The following is a 20,595-nucleotide window of genomic DNA, read 5'->3' on the forward strand; positions in this document are numbered from 1 at the left end:
AGGAAAAAGAAAAAAGGAAAGAAAATGTCATTTTGTGATTGGTTTTAATGTTAACTGACAATTACAGCGGGCATCTTTCTATATGCTTAGCCATTTGTGTACCTTCCTTTGTTAAGTGTCTTACTCAAATATTTTGCCTTTCTATTTCTGTTTTTAAAATTTTTATTACTGAGTTGTAAGAGTTTCAGATATATATGTTTATATAAATTATATAATTTATATCTGACAAAAGACTCCTGGAATCCAAGATATATATATGTAATTTATATAAAATACATAAACTATATATTTATATATAATTATACCTGAAAAAAGACATATATATCTCCCAGATTCCAGTCTTTTGTCAGATACACGGTTTTTGTGGGTTTTTTTTAAAATTTTTGACTCTTGATGGTGGGATTGTGAGCGATCCTTTTTTTAAATATAAATTTATTTATTGATTTAGGTTTTTTTTGGCTGCGTTGGGTCTTCATTGCTGCACGCAGGCTTTCTCTAGTTGTGAGCAGGGGCTACTCTTCGTTGTGGTGCGCAGGCTTCTCATTGCGGTGGCTTCTCTTGTTGTGGAGCACGGGCTTCGGTAGTTGTGGCACGCGGGCTCAGTAGTTGCAGCTTGCAGGCTCTAAAGCGCAGGCTCAGTAGTTGCCCATGGGCTTAGTTGCTCCGCAGCATGTGGGATCTTCTCCAACCAGGGCTCGAACCTGTGTCCCCTGCATTAGCAGGCGTATTCTTAACCACTGCGCCACCAGGGAAGTCCCAGTTTGTTCATTTTTAATCTTACTCCTCTCCCTGTCTCTGATGGTTCCGTTTGTAAGCGGTGATTTGGCAGATTTCTAGCATCAGGAGCGAAAACTGAAGTGCTTATATAACTCACAAACTGGATTAGTTGGCCTCTGAATGGCTGAGCTCACTATGTCAATATTCTTTCAAAAGAAGACCTCCTGTTTCATTATGCTGTAAGAGTGCATATCTAATTGAGGACTAGACTAAGTCCTGGCAAACTGGAAAATCCATTTAATTTGTCTTCTTGGAATTCGTTCTTCTGCACCTCTCTCCAGAGCCACTGTGGTTCCTTCCACCCGGCTAGAAATGCTACCTGACCTCCAGATTTCCTCTCCACAGGAAACCCTCTGTGTTCCTGGCTCTTCTCCCTTCTAGTACCTACCAAAACTCTGTCCCCTCACCACCCCTGGGGCCTGTTGTCTCTTTGCTCAGCTGGCGTTAGTAAAGGGACAGAAACCTAGTTCTGTGACGGTGACTGTTGCCAATCTGCATTGGATATTGACCAGCCCCGAAACCATAGCATGAATCATAGAATGTAAAGTAACCCAGCCCCTTCATTTTTACTATTGAGAAAATGAATTTCCAGAGACGATCAATGACTTGTTCAAGGTCTCACACTAGCAGAATTTGTGCTAGAATCCCAATTCCTGACTACCAGTTGGCTCAAAGGAATGGCTGCAAGCATCAAGTCCGGTGGCAAGGTGTGGAGAGCGATAGCATCAGAGTCTTCTGCAAGGTTGCCTTCACTAGTGGACAGTGGCAATCAGAGCAGGATCACCTGGTGGGTTAACAGTGTCGATACTGTGTGATGAGAATTGAGAAAAGAACTGAGGATGTCATCACTGGAAAAGAGGAAACTGAGTGAGAACTGAGGCATAGCTGTGGAGCGCCGTACAACAGAATCATGACCAAGGGGCCGAAGAAGCAGCCAGTTTCAGCTTAAGACAAGGAAGGATTTTCTAACAATTAAAGGTGTCCGCAGATGGAAGGGGTGGTGGCTGAATTCCCTTGGAGCAGCAGATGGTGAATTCTGTACCACTGGGAGCTTTCAGATAAGCCTCAACTAGGCTGTTGTAGAAGAGGCCCCTTTACTGGGTGGGAGTTTAGAATAGATTCCCTCCTGGTCCTTTACAGCTGTTGGAGTCTGTGCTTTTTGTCCATCCCACGGCATAGACACATCTACCCTTTAGAGGGAAAAAGGCCTTCTGAATGCCCTAATACAGGCCCTTCCCTGCCCCGACCCCATACACCTGAGACACTGTATTGATGGTGTGGGGCTGTATGGTGTAAAGTGGTGTGGTGTGTTGTCATATGATAGGAATCAGATAACCATGGCCAGAGTCTTCTAGGAGTTATACAGCCTCACTGGGGCAGGGACCAAATGGTATTGGAGCAATTTGGGTTGTCAAGGTGAAGTGCCAATTTAGTGATTTTTCTGAGCAGCATTGGCTACATCTTTGACAAGAAAGCAAGGCTTCTATGTCATCCTGCAACTGGTCTGGGAATAATTTGGCAGTCACAGTATTTTATGTCCCAACAAATTGTACAGAGTAGGGTCACGTGCATCACCCATTCACCAACGTTGTCAATTACAGGGCAGAGTCAGGTATTGAACTGAAAATAAATCTTATCTATTATTTATAGTTTTAAAATTGTGAATGTTTTAAATGTCTGCACTCTGAGGATGCTGATGTGGGGGAGGCTGTGTGTCTGGGGGTGGGGCAGGAGGCATATGGGAAATCTCTGTACCTTCCTCTCAATTTTGCTGTGAACTTTAAACTGCTCTAAAAAATTGTCTTTAAAAAATTGTGAATGTTTTAAAGTTTCTGGTATAAAACAAATCACAACTCACATGCCAGTTGTGATAAAAGATGAGCATGATTTTAAAAAAATGTTCATGGTATCTGGGGCTTATGGTCTGAATTTGTGTCCCCCCCCAAATTCCCATGTTGAGTCGTAACCCACAAGGAGAAGGTATTAGGATGTAGGGCCTTTGGAAGGCGCTTAGGTCATGAGGGTAGAGAACCTTATGAATGAGATTAGCGTTCTTATAAAAGAGATCCCCCTCATCCAAAGCTCCCCTGCCCTTTCCACCATGTAAGGATAAAATGAGAATCCTACTACCCAGTAGTAGGCCTTTACCCAACCATGCTGGCGTGCTGATCTCAGCCTTCCAACCTCAAGAACTATGAGAAATAATGTTTGTCATTTATAAGCCACCCAGTCTATTGGTATTTTATTACAATGGACTGAGCCTGAATGGACTAAGTGGACTTGAGGGATAATTATCCTTAAACACTGTACCAGAATTCTCCCAGGAACTTCTGAGAGGGGCTACACTTTGCCCAAGACCATGGATTCTGGACCCCTAATAATCTGTTTTATTTGCATATTTTCAAAACATGAAACTTGTTCTTACACAACACATTCAGGAACTCTGGGTAGAGAACAGATTAGCCCCTAACTTTTTGGTCTTAGTTCCTTTTTCCTCTGATAGAGCAGTTCTTCTTGATAAAATTGGTCTTTGAGAATTATTTATTCTGTGAAGGTTCATGGAGAAAACAGTATTTTGTTTTGGTTGGGTTGGGTTTGGTTAAACAGCTCTAAGTGCCTCAGAGGTAAAAGTTCTAACTCTTTTGGGTAATTTCCTTTGAAAGAGAGCAAACGTTAGGCAAAAGAAATCCATGTATACGGTCGTGCCTGGGTATCTGCCAGGGATTGGTTCCAGGACCTGCCGTGTATACAAAATCCAAGGATGCTAAGTCCCTTATATAAAATGGCATAGTACCGCCGGCTTCCATATCCCTGGGTTCCGCATCCACGGGTTCCGCATCTGTGGAGACGGAGGGTTGACTGGAGCCTGGAAGACTGCGGCACAGAATGAAAATAGCATGGTTTATTGGAATCCAGTCTGAAGGGGTGGGATGGGGAGGGACAGGAAAGAAAAAGAAGGAGGAGAGGTAGAGAGAGGAACAAGAAGGGGAGAAGAGGTTGAGAGAAAAAAAGGGGAGGAGAGAGATAAAGAGACACACACACACAGATGGGTGTAACATCTCAACGCTATTTGTCCACCCTTTTGGTCCCCATGCTATCACCAAGTTCAAGAGGAGATGACACTGAATACAGAAACAGCGGTAGCCTTTCCAGTTGCCCCCCTGCCTCTAGCTTCCACCTCCCCTTCCCCCCAACTTCCCACCTCCACCCAAATCCATTCTTCACATGCTTCTAGAATGATGGTCTCCAACGCAGATGCCGGCGAAGTCTAGTCTCTGCCTCCTTCTCATCTTCTACCCCATCCCTGCTCCTTGGCTTCACGCAAAACTTGACGAGAAGCATCAACGACATCAAGAAGCCTGGAGTGAGAGGTGGTGTGATCTTTGACAGCCCTTGAGCCTGCAGCCTGGGCTCCCCAGTGGGCGCCCTGACCTTCCACATCTTCCTCTGAAGGGACCTGGAGTCCTGCTAATTGTTGGACAGGGTGAGACCTTGCCCTCTAAGAAGGAAGTCACGGATGAAATGCCACGTGCTTTTGTTTTTTCCTGGCTATCCTGAAGATCTTTAAGCAGAGGTATGTTCTGCATCATTCACGGCTGAAAGGTCATGCTTGACCACATTTATAACTAAAAGGACAGTATGATTCCTGCTGTAAGGTGCTAGCTAATCGTTCTACCAGGAACATTTAGAACAACCAAGCTATGTGTCTGTAGAGAGCTTTTCATACGGTTTTCCTAACTGTTCACTGCGTTAAAGCCTACGCGGTTTGAAATGCTCCACGGGGGAGGGGTCCCCTCCACCCTCACCTGGCCGCCTCCTCCATGCCTGCCCTGCCCCTCACATCACAGAGCACTTCTGCTCCGCTGTCTGCCTGATCTCCGAGAAGGTGGCCTGGGCTTTTTCTTTGATGGAATCCAAGTCCATGTTCTGGAGATTCTGTAACTGCCCGAGAATAGAACCCTTATCTTCTTCCTCTTCTTCATCCTCATCTACCATTTTCCGGAGATCTTCGGGCAAATCCACATCATCTCCAGCCATCTGGATTTGGTTCTCGTCCATTTCACTCTGTGCGGCAAAACAAACACGGAGATGGAGAAGGCATTCCAAAACAAACACACAAATCCTGAAAGCAGCAGGGAGATAGAGGTCTGTTGCGGATGGATGGAGGGAATGGCACATTTGGCCACCTCGCAGCAGAGCCTGGGCCTGGTACCACCAGTTATGGAGGCCAGACATCCCGGTTGAGACCCCCCCCCCCACCTTTCACTGCACTTGGGTCGATTGGAACCTTCTAGCACAGTGGTTCTCAAAGTGTGGTCCCTGGACCGGGCACGTTAGAAAGACAAATTCTCCGCCTCCACCCTAGGCCTACTGAATCAGAAACTCCGGGGTGGGGGTCCAGCAATCTGCATTTGAAGAATCCCTCTCCTATCGTGCTGATGCCCAGAAAGTTTAACCAACTCTGCCTCAGGGCAGCTCTGCAAGCTTTGCTGTCTATCAGCCCCAGGCTGTTGTGACTCAGGGATCCCACTCTGGAGGGTGGGGTTTGGGTTCACAGGGCCAGACAGTGCTCCCTCGATCCAGCCATCTCTCTTCAGGGGCAACGTCTGTTTAACCATCGCCCCTTCCCTCCCTTCTACTAGACACAGAATCACCTCAAACTCAACTTTACATCCTTGTCACCTGGAAGCGAGTCTGGCGCACAAACCAGCTTATTAAGTGAATCGTCCAGCACCGCCTAGCCTTGCGTGTCGCCGATGCCTTACAATTTCCTTTTGTGGTCCTAGTTGTGGCTGTCCCACGATCTCTTAGTTCCTGCTGCCTGGCCTCTGAAATCCCTTTACCCTTAGGCTGCAGAGCCCTTTGTTTTGTAACAGAGAAGAATCTAGAGAAAAAGTTTCTCTGGGAAAGGCAAGGGTTTCCTTTCTCAGATGGCTGCTCTTGGATATAATTTTCTGAGAGGTCTCAGATATAAATTTCTGAGGTCGTAACGTGAGGGAAACTGGGCTTTGGGGACACAGAAGTTTAAAAAGAGCACCAGAAAAGCGAGTGATGGGAAAGATCTAAGTGATCTTGTGGTCTAAGTGGTGGGAAAGATCTAAGCAGACTGTAGGGCCCACCTCAAGGGTGTTGTGACCAGCCTGGAATTTGTTACCAAAGGGCATGAAAAACCACACAAAGGCAAAATGGTCATCTCAGTCTTAAGCAGACTGCATTGATTTGATTGGAGAAAGATTTGGGCACCTGCCAAGTCCCCACTTCTGATGCTCTGTAGCTCCAGACTTCTCCAATGGCCTTCGAGAGGCTGGAGACCACAGCCTTTCCCCAGAGCTCCTTTTATTTGGTTCTCTGGGTAAAGTGACAGCAAGCCTGGCTCCAGAAACAGGTTGAGAGACCGACTTTTTTTTCTTTTTTTTAACTCAAAAAGATTTATTCTAAACATTAAAAGTTGACATAATTTGTTACAAAAAGGGCTTTTGATATTTTCCGCCCAGAAAACTTCAGTTTAGGCAAAAACAATGTGAACTTCACTCAGGATGAGGTTGTAAAAACCCCCTCTGGGCAGGGTATGCCATCACGTTGGCAGCCCCAGGGCACCATCGACAGGTGAGGATGTGAGGCACCAGGGCGGATGCCTCAGCTCAGCCGTGATGGACAGGTTCCCCCATCGCTGGCCCCTGCTCAGTTATTTTCCTTTTGCAAACACAGTGGAGCTAGCTTCACAGAGGCAGTTAGCCAGCCAAAGAGAGAAGTCTCAGTTTTGTCTGGAATGATCTGACGTGGTGTCTCTGCCGATCCCGTTCAGCACCTCTGAGCTCTTTTTTTGTGTTGTCCACACGCCGTCATGGAGCTGAGCGGCTCAACTTCCAACGTGAAACTTCTAGATTACCTGCCCTGCCCTACACAGAGTTCCCTCTTCGTATTTACTTCCTTGCTTTCTTTCCCCACCTCGGGAGGCCGACTTCTGATGCTGAGAAGACGAGGATGCCTTTGGGCGGCGTGGTCTTCACCAGGCCCTCCCTGGAGACCCCTGGGAATGGCGACTCTCAGTGTCGACTCCCCAGGTGAGAGAAGCTTCTCTGTGCACTTGGCCAGGCCTCTTCCCCTCAAGGCGCTTAACGGATTAATTAGTTCCTCGTCAAACTGGTGTGGGGATTAATTAGTTAATCCCCAGGGGCTCCCAGCCAATCCTCCATTTCTGTTTATTTTTTATTTACCTACCCTCCAGGTTGCCCGAGGCATCCCTTTGAGGATGGTCCTCAGGGCATTTTTACAGGGACGGGAGGGAAAGCAGGGCCTCCTGGTGATTCTCAGTTCATGTAACTGCGGGACCCCTGCCCACACATACACGATTTGCAAAGGCATTGCTGGGAATTCTGGTACCCCCGCCCCTCTGGTTCGTAATAAGATCTCTGCACATGGACAGAGTAGCTGCTGGGGGCCTGGAGGGACAGGCAGCTAGAGGGGCCAAAGGGCCAGCGAGCCAGCCAGTTGGTGCCCAAAGAGACCCGAGGCACTCAGGAGGGCTCCCGGGCCAGTGCTCCCCAGCACCCTCTTCACCAGGCAGCTCACTGTTCTGCCTCTGCTGCTTTGGACCAGTTCGGGTTTATTTTTACCTCCTTCCACTGGCCCAGGGAAGGGAGGGTAGTGGGGTTCCACTTTGCCTCCCAACTCACAGAGGGGATCTGGGTCGGCACAACTTCTAGCCAAGTGGTTCTCAAAGCGGGATCCCGGGGCCAGCCACAGCAGCATCTCCTGGAATCTTGTTAGAAAAGCACATTCTCACCCAGACCTGCTGATTCAGAAGCTGGGGGCGTGGGCCGAGCCACCTGTGATTTAGCAAGCCCTCCTGGTGATTCCGGTGCTTGCTAAAGTTTAAGAAGCCCCACTCCACCTCCCTTGAAGACAGGGGGCTGTAACTTACTCATCAGTAAGTCTCAGAACCCAGCGGAGTGTCTGGCGTGTCGCCACGGACAATAGAAGTTTATTGAATGACTCGGTGAGCCCGTTGTCAGGGACTATAGCAGCCTAACAACACTTGAATGTGCAGGCCCTCTCTACTGTCAAGAGCTCTGTCTCATAGCTACTGACTTGTTTATCTTTACGCTCCGCTGGAGGCAGTGCAGCCTAGAGGTCAAGTGTTGGTTTGAGAATCAGATTACCTGAGCATGAAGGTTACTGCCACCACTTACAGGCTGTGTGACCTTGGGCACCTAACACTACCTCTCTGAGCTTTATTTCCTTATTTATAAATTGGGGTTATGTTATTTGCCTAAGAGTTACAGAAGAGTAATTAAATGATAACTGAATTATCTGGAAAATATTAAGCATATATATAATTATATATAATTAAAGGTAGATACTCCTGAATGTAATGACCTTCAGAGAGAGGGGGAGGGGGATTTGCACTGGATAGTCTTGACTCTGCACGTGGTGCTCAGCCCCATCAGAAGGCCTCGCTCTCTTGGCCCCTTACCTCTGGCCTGGGAATGAACCCTCCCTACCTTCACTCCAGAGGCTCAGCATTCCTAGCAAACTGGGCCTATTCATTTCCCTTTTAGCACTAGGCCCTCAATTTTGGGAGAAACCTGCCCAGAGGGTCCAGCTCCCCTTACCCCTTGTCAGGCTCACCCTAATGTTTGTGGGACACAGAGGATAAATACTGATAGAGGTCCCTGGCTTAGACCTGTACCTCTTTTTTCCCCAGTCCCTGGTTCCAGCCTTCCATGGCAAGCTTGTGTGTATGGTTTCCAGTATGCAGACCGCCACCCTACTTTTCAGGCCCAGTGGTACTCAGGCCAGCAGCTCAGTGTACCCTCGAGAGGACAGACCTGGTGCAGAGGCCTGGGCAGGCCCCAGAATGCATTTAGGCAGGGAGTTCAGGGCATTGGGCAGCCAGAGTGTGGTCTACAAGAGGGGTGTGGGCAGGCCTGTCCCTTTGGCCGCAGACTTCTCACCCCTTGTGAAGGTGTGGCCGGTGGAGGAACAGAGGAGAGTCTTCTAAAGCACAGGGCCCGGGGCAGGTGGTGCTGTTTGTCCGGGCTCAGGGCGGCACTGGGTGTGGTCAATGGCTGTGGTCAGAGAGTCCTGTGACCAGCATCCTTCCGGAAGGACAACGCTACTGACTGTGCATCAAAGCACCATGGCTGCAAGTGACGAGTCTAGTCCTGGAAATCAATTTTCTTGGGCTGCAGCCTGTGCCCTGGGCACATCGTAACTAAGCGTAAGACAACCAGGCAGGTCTAGAGGACAAAATGAAGTCCTCTGGAACCAAACCTGAACTCCCGGACTCGTTAGCACTGTGGGTCAGCTGTAGACCTAGGACAGGCCAAGGGTTAGGGTCCCTCCCATTTGCAAAAAGCTGCAGCCAACCCCGACCCCTATCCTGCAGAGGTGGCTATGACAGTGGGAAGACTGTGGGATTTAGAGTCGGGAGACCGGTTCTGTCCTTCGCCCACTGCATGACCTTGGGCAAGTCACCTTACAATTTGATGCCCACCAGGTGGGACCCTCAGAGGATTACTGAGCAGATTGAACGAGACATATTGTGAAACGGCCTTGTAAGCGTCTCAGCTCTGGACAAACAGTAGCTGTGGTTATTAATATTTTAGAGGAAAAAGCGCAGCACGGCGTCAAGATCCCTGCTGAAAGGATCCCTGGGAGAAAGGAGGCGTGCACAGTGAAAGACAGGGTGGGAGAGTACCAGCCCTTAAGAAAAAAATCGGGACAGAGCAAGCAATTCAGGCCCGTCTATGGGATTTATACAGTGGACCCTGGGCCTTGTCTCTCCCTTGCATGACAAACCACCCTGCCGATAGGACCTTGTCTACCATCCACACAATGAAAGTCTTCTCCTGACTTTCTGCTGCTCCAGGTTGGGAATGCTAGGAATATTTTGACAGAGTTCACGCATCAGGAAAAGGCAGCAATGCCTCATCACAGCCCACGAGCACAAACGCAGTTACAGCCAATACAAATCAGCTCCAGGGAGGGAGGGGAAGTTTGGCGCTGAGAACCGTGGTGTAGGTGAATAAATGAATGAATGAATGAGTGAGTGAGTGAGGGAAAAAGTGAAGTGACCCAGCATATAAAGAGGAACTATAGGCTATACTTCATTCTTCGGGGTTCTGTTTCAGAAGTCTCCTCTTTTCTAGAAAGCTTATCAACTTGCGCTATTGTTTAATGCAGTTAAGAGCTAATTATTTTTATGCTGGCTGACCAGAATCAGTTTTAATCTCTTGCTTTTTAACCAGATTTATAATCTTAATTGCCAGTGCTGAATGCCCCATTATTTAAATAGCCCCATAGCTTGCATTGCTATTCCCTGTGACTGATTTCTGACCTTTCTCTGAAGGGTAAGCACGACCCTGGATTCAGACTTCCTACATCCTCATCTTGATAAATTGGACTTCATCTTGTACCAAACTGGAGATATGATGATAAACTATCTTACACGGTTATATGATCAAAAGGCTGAGTATTTACCACTTAAGAGCCCAGTCAGTCAAGCTTGGTGTACAAGCACATACCAGTCTGTTTGATACAAGGTAGATTTGGTTTTGGTTTGTTTCCTTGTTTTTGGTCTACAGGATACCAAACCGCTGGATTAATGGATTTCTTTCCCATGGACGAGTGGATCTGATATTTGATGCTTTACCTATTCTGAGGATCTCCAATGTCAGCAGTTACCTGTTTTCACAAACCACCCCTCACTGTCCTGGTGATGAGTGAGGCAGCCACGCTGGCCCCTAGGCAAGGTGACAGCATCCCCTGGCTCCCATCCTGCCAGAGCTTACAAGACATTGGGAGGGTGGCGTGTAGATCGAAGGATACAGCCAGTCAAAAAACGCCCCTATAGAGAGGAAAAGGGAGCATGGCCTGCTTTGCCGAAAGCAAGGAGGAATTCGGGCTGGACCAGGAGGGAGGTGGGTGTGAGGCCCTTGGGGGCTAGGCTTCAGCAGAAAGCCTCATCCTTGCTCTGATCAGATACTGCTGAAGAACTGAGTTCATGTTTTCTCCCTGGGGACAGTGGTTCTCGCCCCTCTCTGTACCTCTGAATCCTTTGTAAAGTGTCGAAAACCACGATGGTCAGGCCCCACCCCCATATTTGGCTCTAGGGATCTGTGGCAGAGACCCAGGCAATAGAGTTTTTAAAAAGCTTCCCTGGGTGATTCTAACGCATGAGTTGGTGTTGAGACCTTGTCCCGGGCTTGCTAGCTGCAACTTCTGCTATACCACACCGTCTTTCCCTCTTTAGCTACTTAAAGAGCCCTCAGCACACCCAGAATGGGACAGAGGCTGTGGATTTGACTCCTCGAATACAGTTTTCAGTTTTTAAAATAATTACTTAATTAATTAGGTTGTGCCAGGTCTTAGCTGCCGCAGGCGGGCTCCTTAGTTGGGGCATGAGGACTCTTAGTCGCGGCATGCATGTGGGATCTAGTTCCTTGGCCAGGGAATCAAACCCAGGCCCCCTGCACTGGGAGCGCGGAATCTTAACCACTGCGCCATCAGGGAAGTCTCCCAGCCGTCAGTTTTTAATGTTTGATTGAGAGGGTGCACACATAGGGCCCCTCGTGGGATGAAATGTTCCCACTGTGTACATCTTAAACTTCTTTCTTTTACGCAGATGTTCCAGAGGAACTCAAGAAGCTCTTAGAGGCCGCTTGTCCAAGCCTCTCCTTTACAGATGAGGAAACCGAGGTCCTGGGAGGTGAAGATACTTGCATAAATGTCATTCTGCTTGTTAGGGGACAAGAAACCAGCCCTGCTGCCAGGTCTCGCAGGAAAATGTGGCCAGTGGGTCGGATTGGCTTGGAGTTGAATCTTGCCATTTACCAGCTGTGTGACCTTGGGAAGTCCCATTCCCTCTCTGAGCCACTCTTCTTATCTATGGAGGGGAGATGATATCTACCTACCTTCCAGGGTGGCTGTGAGGATTAAGTGAGAAAGTGCGGCTAAGCGACACATCCAAATCCGATGACTTTCTTCCCTTCCCAGGTTCCCCCAGGACCTTCAATCCACGGCTCTTTCAAGGGCGTGAGTAAAAGGAGCAACTGAACTAGGGCAGCAAAGGGAGGAGCAGGAAGGGACAGCCCCTAACGGGCCTCTGATGGCCTCCCTGTGCTGCCACCAGAAACAGCTGCTCAGAAGCAGGAGGTTTCAGTGTCTGGGACCCGGCCAGGCAGCCCTGAGAGCCCCTGATCTGAAGGAGGTGGGCAAAGAAAGCTTCACAAAATCCAATCTGTTTATAAGAGGCAACTTTCAAATTCAGTTCTAATGGAGCTTTCAATGCACTACATTTAAAGAAACTCTACTGATAGATTTTCTTCTATCTTCATCTTTGTTCAAAGTGAACGATGCCCTTAATACAGCAGACAAACACCAGGTGTAACTAAATCGTATAGCTCAGCAGGGAGCATGACATTATTTTTCAATGACTAACCTAGACTGACAATTCTGTTAATAGGATTAGGGTTCATTGTGGAACTGTTTTCTCTTATTAATTTGGCTTGACTTACATATACATTTTGAATTGGCTAGAAAGAGGGGCACCTTTGTTTTCAGAGAAAAATCTTGTGGCTTTATTTAAAATGTATTACTGCCTCTATTTGCAAAAAAATATGACATCTTAATTATTATATAAAGTAATTCTGTATTTTATACAAAATCATAATGTCGAATCCAGTCGTGCTTTTTTCATGAAAATTGATTTTAATGTAACTCTTATGGCTGATAGATTCCTTCTGCTGTTTTTGATACTTTGTTCTTTGGGTGTGTTTCTGTTTTCCTTTTTTCCCTATGACATCAATCATTCAGCAAGCCTTGTGTGTGTGTGTGTGTGTGTCTATGTGTTTGTGTGTAGTATGTGCATATGTATGTGTGTGTGCGTGCATGTGTGTGTGTGTATGTGCAGCTTCTACATGTCAGACACCATGCAAGGCCCTGATGACAGAGACAAAACCTCAGCCCCTTTGTTAAGAAGCACACAATCCAGCAGGTGAGACTATTCGGGTTGGAAAGATGGCATAAGAGACATGCACTCAGGTATTACGCGAGCATGGAGGAGGGGGAGGGGAGGGAGGTCATGGAAGTTTCTGGAAGAAGTGGCACTAGACCAACGTCTTACAGGAAGGAAAGAGGTCACAGGGAGCAGGGTGTAGGGGACGCGAAGCAGGAGAGTAGTATAGTCCAGGCAAGGGGTAGCAAGAAGTGAGGCTGGAAAGTTAGGAGCCACATCATGGTGTACAGGCCAAGGGGGTTGGACTTTATTCTGAAAAGTCATGGTAAACTTTCATTGTTTTTTTGTTTTTTTTAATAAAAACAGGGGAGGAGGGGACTTCCCTGGTGGCACAGTGGTTAAGAATCCACCTGCCAATGCAGGGGATACGGGTTCGAGCCCTGGTCTGGGAAGATCCCACATGCCGCGGAGCAACTAAGCCCGTGCGCCACAACTACTGAGCCCGCGTGCCACAACTACTGAAGCCTGCGCGCCTAGAGCCTGTGCTCTGCAACAAGAGAAGCCACCGCAATGAGAAGCCCGCTCACCGCAACGAAGAGTAGCCCCACTCGCTGCAACTAGAGAGAGCCTGCGCGCAGCAACGAAGACCCAACGCAGCCAAAAATAAATAAATACATAAAATAAAAAATAAATTAATTAAAAAAATATATATATATATAAAACGGGAGGAACAGAATCAGTTTGCATCTTGGAAACCTCACTCTGCAATTCTGAGGGAAGCAAGAGAAAGTCAACGACCTACTTGACGTATTATAGTAAAATTGCTGAGAAATGACGAGCCCTGCACTTGGGGATGAGCTGAGAATGACTTATGAGGTGAAATGACGGTGACCTGGTGCTTTGCTGCATGTGGGGCTGGAGGAGGAGGGACAAGGCAAGCGTGACTCCAGGGGGAGTGCTGGGGGGGAGCCCTCGGTGGAGGTGGAGCCTGCAGGAGGCGCAGGGCTGGGGGAGGATCGGTGTCTGTTCTGGATCTGAGCTAAGAGGTGCCCGAGCAGAGGTGGACGCAGCGGTGAAATTTAGGGAGAAGGTCTAGGAAGGCGGGATAGATTGGAGTCATCAACACCTAAGTGGCAGCTGAAAGCAATAGAAGACGCAGCCATTCAGGGAGAATGTGATGGCTTGAGTGGGACAAAGGGCAATGGAGGAAGCACCCTGGGATATTCGGAAATTTGGGGGCAGTCAGGGGAAGGGTAACCCTTGAAAGAGACAGAGAAGGAACAGTTTCAGGAGAAGGAGAATGAGAAGGATCGTATCCAGAAGCTGAGGAGAGAGAGGGCTCCAAGGAGGAAGCAATGAGCTAAAGGAGGCAAAGAAATTTCTGCCCCAGGAAGAGCTGCTCCAGGAGGAGGTCCCCAAAGGAAAGAGAGGAACCATCTACCGCGTTGAGACCGACCGCCGAGCGTCGGCAGGAGGCAGCCTTCGGCAGAGCAGAGAGAACAAGTCATTTAGGAAGATGCCCAGAAAGCCACGTTCAAAGTGCTGTTTGCTTTAGTTGGGAGAGACTTGACCTCTTTTAAAAAGGAGAGGCCCATAGGGAGGAAACCCTGAAGACACAGGACAGACGATCATTAGTGGAATGAGACCTAAATCTAACATGAACATCATGGGTTACTTTAGGCAGTTGAAGTCCCCTGATTACCTGGAATTTGAAAACCAGAGGAAACCAACATAAGGGTGGATGTGAACGTCCTCACGACACATATACTTTCCCACAAACACGTCCGATTACTGTGATTTGATGCTTGCGTTTATTTGACTCCTTATGTGATGAGTGCAAAGTGGTCATCAAAAGACAAGGGTACGACCAACGGGGTTGACCTTGACGGTGAACAATAAACCCGGAGAGGAGGCCTGTGCTGTTTGCCGGACACCAGGGCTACACTCCTCCTTTCAGAGGTCACATTTCCTTTGCTCCGTTGGCAATCGACTGAAACTCTTTTTCACAGGAAACACCAGCCAAATAATTTCTTTAGAAAATACAGCTCTAATTCCAAAATGTGACACAGTTATCCTCATTAGACCTGACGGCTCCTGGGAAGACATCTTCCTCAAATCCGCTCTCTGTTGGGCCTGGGTGAGGGGACGGGCCCAGAATCGGCTCCTGCCGGTTATGTAACTGCTGCAAGTGACCGTGAGGAACTGTGAATGAGGCCCCCAGGGGTTCCCCCTTGTTAGCTGGAGGACCTGGTGAATGTGTCCAACCGCCTGTGGGCTGTTAATACTATTAGTTCGGCTGTTTACCCAACATGGATTTTATAAGATGGCACCAGGGCTGAGGATTCTGCAAACCACGAGGGGAGGGAAGGTTGTTATCAGGAGCCCAATAAGGTCCTGGTGAGCCTTGCTTTCCGCCCAGCACCATTTTCTTTGTTAGACGGTTGTGTTCAGTTCTCAAGTCTGCCATCCTGGGTGGAGACACACGGTTTGGAGGGGGTGGGGGAAGAATGGAGCATGAAGAAGTACTGGGAAAAGACCAAAGAGGCTCAGGGGAACTTTGAGTCCTTGGGCAAGTCCCTTGATTTGCATGAGTTTCATGATGATGCATTGAGTGTACACCCATGATATGTGCTTTTCTGTATATCAAAAATGTTTAATAAAAAGAGAAATGCAGGGCTTCCCTGGTGGTGCAGTGGTTGAGAGTCCGCCTGCCGATGCAGGGGACACAGGTTCGTGCCCCGGTCCAGGAAGACCCCACATGCTGCGGAGCGGCTGGGCCCATGAGCCACGGCCGCTGAGCCTGCGCGTCCGGAGCCTGTGCTCCGCAACGGGAGAGGCCACAACGGTGAGAGGCCCGCGTACCGCAAAAAAAAAAAAAAAAAAAAAAAAAAGAGAAATGCAGCTCAGACCCTGGGACCAAGCAGCCAAAGTGCCGCGGCAGTGTAGGAATCCACACCTGCCCTGGGAAGAGTTTAGAGAGGCCAGAAGAAGGGGCGGAGTGTGTGCTTCTCCCATGTGCCCGCCTATCCTGAGGTCATGGTCGTTGCTAATGACGATACCATGTCTGTCCTACTCATGTCTTTTGATGACCTTTTTAAAAAAAAAAAAAATTAATTTTTTTTGGCTGCGTTGGGTCTTGGTTGCTGCACGCGGGCTTTCTCTAGTTGCGGCGAGCGGGGGCTACTCTTTGTTGCGGTGCGCGGGCTTCTCATTGCGGTGGCTTCTCTTGTTGTGGAGCACGGGCTCTAGGCGCTTGGGCTTCAGTAGTTGTGGCTCACGGGCTCAGTAGTTGTGGCTCGTGGGCTCTAGAGCGCAGGCTCAGTAGTTGTGGCACATGGGCTTAGTTGCTCTGCGGCACGTGGGATCCTCCTGGGCCAGGGCTCGAACCCGTGTCCCCTGCACTGGCAGGCGGATTCTTAACCACTGCGCCACCAGCGAAGTCCCTTTTTTTTTTTCTTTAAACAGTCACCATGCTATACATTACATCCCCAGGACTTATTTACCTTCTAACCGGAAGCTTGTATTTTTGACCCTCTTCACCCAGTTTTTTCCACGCCCCCCCCCCACCCCCTTGCTTCTGGCAACCACGAACGTGTTCTCTGTATCTATGAGCTTGGATTTTTTAGGTTCTCCGTATAAGTGAGATCTCCATTGATCTTTCTCTGTCCGACTTATTTCACTTAGCATCGTGTCACCAAGGTCCATACGTGTTGTCGCAAATGGCAGGATTTCCTTCTGTTTTATGGCTGGATAACAATCCATTGTCTATATATACCATGATGACCATCTTTTAATCGTGGTAATCAGATGAGTAATCCAATAAGTGCAGTAATCAAGATGGCAAGCCCCATGAAGGGGATACAAGGAATGACTTGGGAATCTGTTTCCCCACCTCCTCGCTGGCCCAGGCCACCCTCAGCCCTGTCCAGGCTGCCATAAGGGTCCAGTACTGACCAGCCAGCCCCTCATCCCTTTCCCTCCAATTCACTGTACACATTGCCATGGCCTTGGCCTTTCCCAATCACAGTGATGCCCATGGGCACTGCCTGGCCTTCCTGGGCCTCTTTGCTCCTTATTGGAATAACTAGGAGATGAAAACCTACCACTTATATTCCCATGATGCTTTTAAGAAGGCTTTCTAAAGGTTCCACTATGAAGGGTTCCTCTGAATAATTAAAGAAAGACCTAAGAGTTACAGCCGGTTCCATACCAGCCAGCAGCATGGGCCCCTCTAGAGAAGCTGGCTTGATACAAATATTAGAACCAAAGCATGACATTCTGGGCCTGGGAAATGACTATCCCCCATGGTCGTCATTTCCCCAAAGTCATCTCCTCTCAAGGCTGAATATTCCAATTCCTTCAGTGCTTCCTCAATTACAGTCAGTCGTTTTAAAATCTCTCACCATCCTGGTTGCTGCGGAGACAGCTACAGCGCTTGGTTTTCTAGCTGTTTCCCAGCGTGCCAGGGGAGGATCCCGCTGCTCAGACACTGCCCTCCCAGCCTGTACCCGCCACTGTCCCTCAAGTGTGCTGCCACCTCCTGCTTCGGGACAGGTGCTCATAGCAGAGCCCACCAGGCCTTTCCAGGCTCGCTAGTGCAGCGACCGCTTTAGAACAAAATGTACAATCTGGTCCTTAATATCAAAAGAATGGGCTTAAAAAAAAAAAGTCATGTCCAGAAATTTATTTCTGTTCCTCAGCACCACCACGGCCCTTGCTACAGCACACAGTCCCCAGGGGAGAACTGAGAACATCTGAGGGGTGGTTCTTCTGGGGCAGCCCGGGTGCATTTCCCTGTGGCTGCGTTTGGGGACACCAGGGAGCTGAAAGGACCCAGATTCCTGTCCCTGTGCGGGCAGCGGCTCCTACCACGAGTACCACACCAAAGCCAGAATCTGGCTTGGACAGGAGTGACCTGTCTGCACAGACAGGAAGCAGCCACCCTTGGGCTGATCTTGGCCTGGGAAAAGTGTCTGTCCCTCCTTGCGCCTTTCCAGCCATGGGTGCTGTCGAAGGCCCCCTGCACCCTGTGCCTCAGAGGGGTGGGAGGAGAGCATGTAACTTGTGACAGCCACTCAAGGCAAAGGAAGTGGGGCAGGTCTGCACTCCAAGCCCAAGGCCTGCATTGAGGTTGGGGTGTCAGCCACATCTGGTGAGAACTGGACAAGGCAGAATATGATCCAGGTGACGTTTTATGGCATTCTTCCTATTAATTACCATTGTTATGAATAGTGCACATTGCATTAGATAGAATATCATGTGCTTACAAAAAAGCAGAGGCAGTTGTATTGTTGGGGTTTTTCACACCATAAGCAAAGTCTTGCAACATTATGCGTAGCATCCATTTTTACGAAATCCAGCCATGTTATAAAGCGCCCTAGGGAGGCCTCCACCAGAAAGTAAACTCTGCAGTGAAGGATGACACGTGGAATGCTTTCAAGTCACACTATCACTGTTTACTTGAATTGTGTTGGAACTGCGTCAGCAACTCCCAGGTCTCCGGTCAAGCCATCAGCTGACACAGGGGCAGGAAAAGTGATGCACCTGGTCCTCTGGGGGACGGATTCTGCAACACTTTGCTGAAATAGTGAGCAGTGCTGGTTTCCCCCAAAGTCTCAGGATAATTTTAAACCACATGGAACTCCAAACCACTCTAAAACTTTTGGGACACCTCAAATATTAAGAGTAGAAATAGAAGAGGCCTTGGGGCCAGAAGGAGCTACATCCAAATCCTTTTGTGTGTTAAGATGCTCTTTTGTGTGGTTGAGAGGCCCAAGTTCCAATCCTGGTTCTGTCACTCCACAGCTGTTGGGTTTTGTGAAGTCCCTTAACCACAGCACCCCTACCCCCATCCCCCATTGGCTGCAGTTTCCTCGGGTCTAAAGTGAGGCCGCGGCATTAGATTCTTAGATGAACTCAAAGGTCTCCTTCAGGGTCTATGAAAACATCAGGTGGGCTCTCATGCATTGTGCACTTGAAACAGCTGTAGAAAAATGGGTACACGGGCAGCAGTAACCCAGGCAACGAAAGACACTGGGCTCCATCGTTAACAATGTATAGATTTCTTTGGGGTCCCCCTCCTCTAGCTGGCTTTAGGGAGCAGTAGCCTATGCAGATAGAGTCACTATCGCTCCAGGGAGGATATGAATCTGTACGTTATGTGGCTATAATTCTCCCTTCTTCCCATAGTTTCTGTTGGAAAGGCTCTTGTTTCAAAGGACAGCTTGGCTCAGAGATTTGGGAATTATTTTTTCTCTGAAGAGCATCAAACTCATTTTACAAAGCCCGAAGGCGTCCACCCCTGAGAACTGAGGTGAGCAGGACCGTGGACTCACCAACAAAGCTCAGATACTTGTGGTGCAGGGACCTCCAATTCTTGCCTTGTTTACAAACATCAGGGTGCCCACCCCAGGCCTCCAAGACCCCTGGTTGTTATTATCAAGAAATAAAACTTTTGTGCATGGAGATAATAACAGCAATTAGAGCGATCATCCATGGAGCGCTTTCCACTCGTCAGGCACTCGCCTTGTCAGGCACACCTTATTATCTCAGACAAAGACCTCAGGAAGTAGGTATCACTGCCCCCATTTTATAGATGAGGAAATGGAGGCTCAGATATATTAAAAAAACATCTGAGATTGCAGATGTCAGAGCCAGAATTGAAAGCCAGTTCTCCTTATATCTTCACCAAACAACAGAACAGTCGTCAAAAATATATCCTCAACAACAACAGATATATATGTATTCTTAAAAAGCCCCACCTTTGGGACTTCCCTGGTGGCGCAATGGTTAAGAATCCGCCTTTCAATGCAGGGCACACGGGTTCCAGCCCTGGTCCGGGAAGATCCCATATGCCGCGGAGCAACTAAGCCCATGCGCCACAACTACTGAGCCTGCGCTCTAGAGCCCATGAGCCACAACTCCCGAAGCCCGCGCGCCTACAGGCCGGGCTCCGCAACAAGAGAAGCCACCGCAATAAGAAGCCCATGCACCTCAAGGAAGCATAGCCCCTGCTCGCCGCAACTAGAGAAAGCCCGCGTGCAGCAACGAAGACCCAACGCAGCCAAAAATAAATAAAATTTAAAAAACACAAAAAAGCCCCACCTTTCTGGAACAGACACAGCCAGTTGATGGTGTGTGTGGGTGTGTGCGCAAGCACGCAAGTGCACTTAATTCCTGCTTCCTTCCAAACGAGATGTGTGGTGCTTTCATCAGATACCGGAGGCGGGAGGCGGGAGGCGGGAGGCGGGAGGGCGGGGCTTCAGTTGAGCGGCGGGAATCTGCTGTCACATTGCTAAACACAGCCTGGCCATCCCAGGGAGCTTCAGGAAATTCAGGCAACAGGAGCGGAGGGACCGTGTTAGAAGTGCTCCACACTCCCAAAATGCAGTCCCGGTGGGAAAAAGTACTAACCTGGAATAAGGTGGGCAAAAAGCAAGGCACTCTTTTCGAAACTCATTGGCTGCAAATGAACATGAGTTTAAATTTTATTGTGAGTTTTCCCCCCTCAGTGAGCACGTCCGTCTTAGGATCAATGTCTCCCGGGCGCGGGGCTCTATACCTCTTCAGTGGCTTCAGCAGTGACCTTGTGGGCAATGGGCTCGCTCCCTTTGTTTACAGCTTGCAGCTTCTGAAGTCAGTTTTCCCAGGGATCTGCAGGGGACCCACTGAAGCAACTGGTTTAGCTGCACTTTCTAAACCGCCCAGCCCGCTGGCTCTCATCCCTGCGAGAAGACCATGTGCTTTGGAAGGATCTCTTTGGCTTCTCCAGGTGGAAGATGTTCTCTCAGGGAGGGTGCCCCTCTGGAAGGGGGAGTTGGACAGCCAACCCAGAAGGTGGAGGTGGAGTCATTTAG

General features: G+C 48.8%; 1 protein-coding gene across 1 annotated transcript in view; it reads right to left on the reverse strand.

Annotated features, from left to right (window-relative positions):
- Positions 1-266: 266 nt before the first annotated feature.
- The window catches only part of CPLX4 (complexin 4), a 32,216-nt gene continuing 11,887 nt past the window's right edge, over positions 267-20,595 (reverse strand). Inside the window, exon 3 of the mRNA XM_022584362.3 lies at positions 267-4,842. Coding sequence (XP_022440070.1) covers positions 4,615-4,842 — 228 coding nt within the window. The 3' untranslated portion in view covers positions 267-4,614. The remainder of the gene's footprint in view (positions 4,843-20,595) is intronic.

Source organism: Delphinapterus leucas, chromosome 14, assembly GCF_059928025.1.
Source record: "Delphinapterus leucas isolate spDelLeu-1000000601 "Yukka" chromosome 14, BTC_Dleu_Yukka2, whole genome shotgun sequence".
In the NCBI taxonomy this organism is placed as follows: domain Eukaryota; kingdom Metazoa; phylum Chordata; class Mammalia; order Artiodactyla; family Monodontidae; genus Delphinapterus; species Delphinapterus leucas.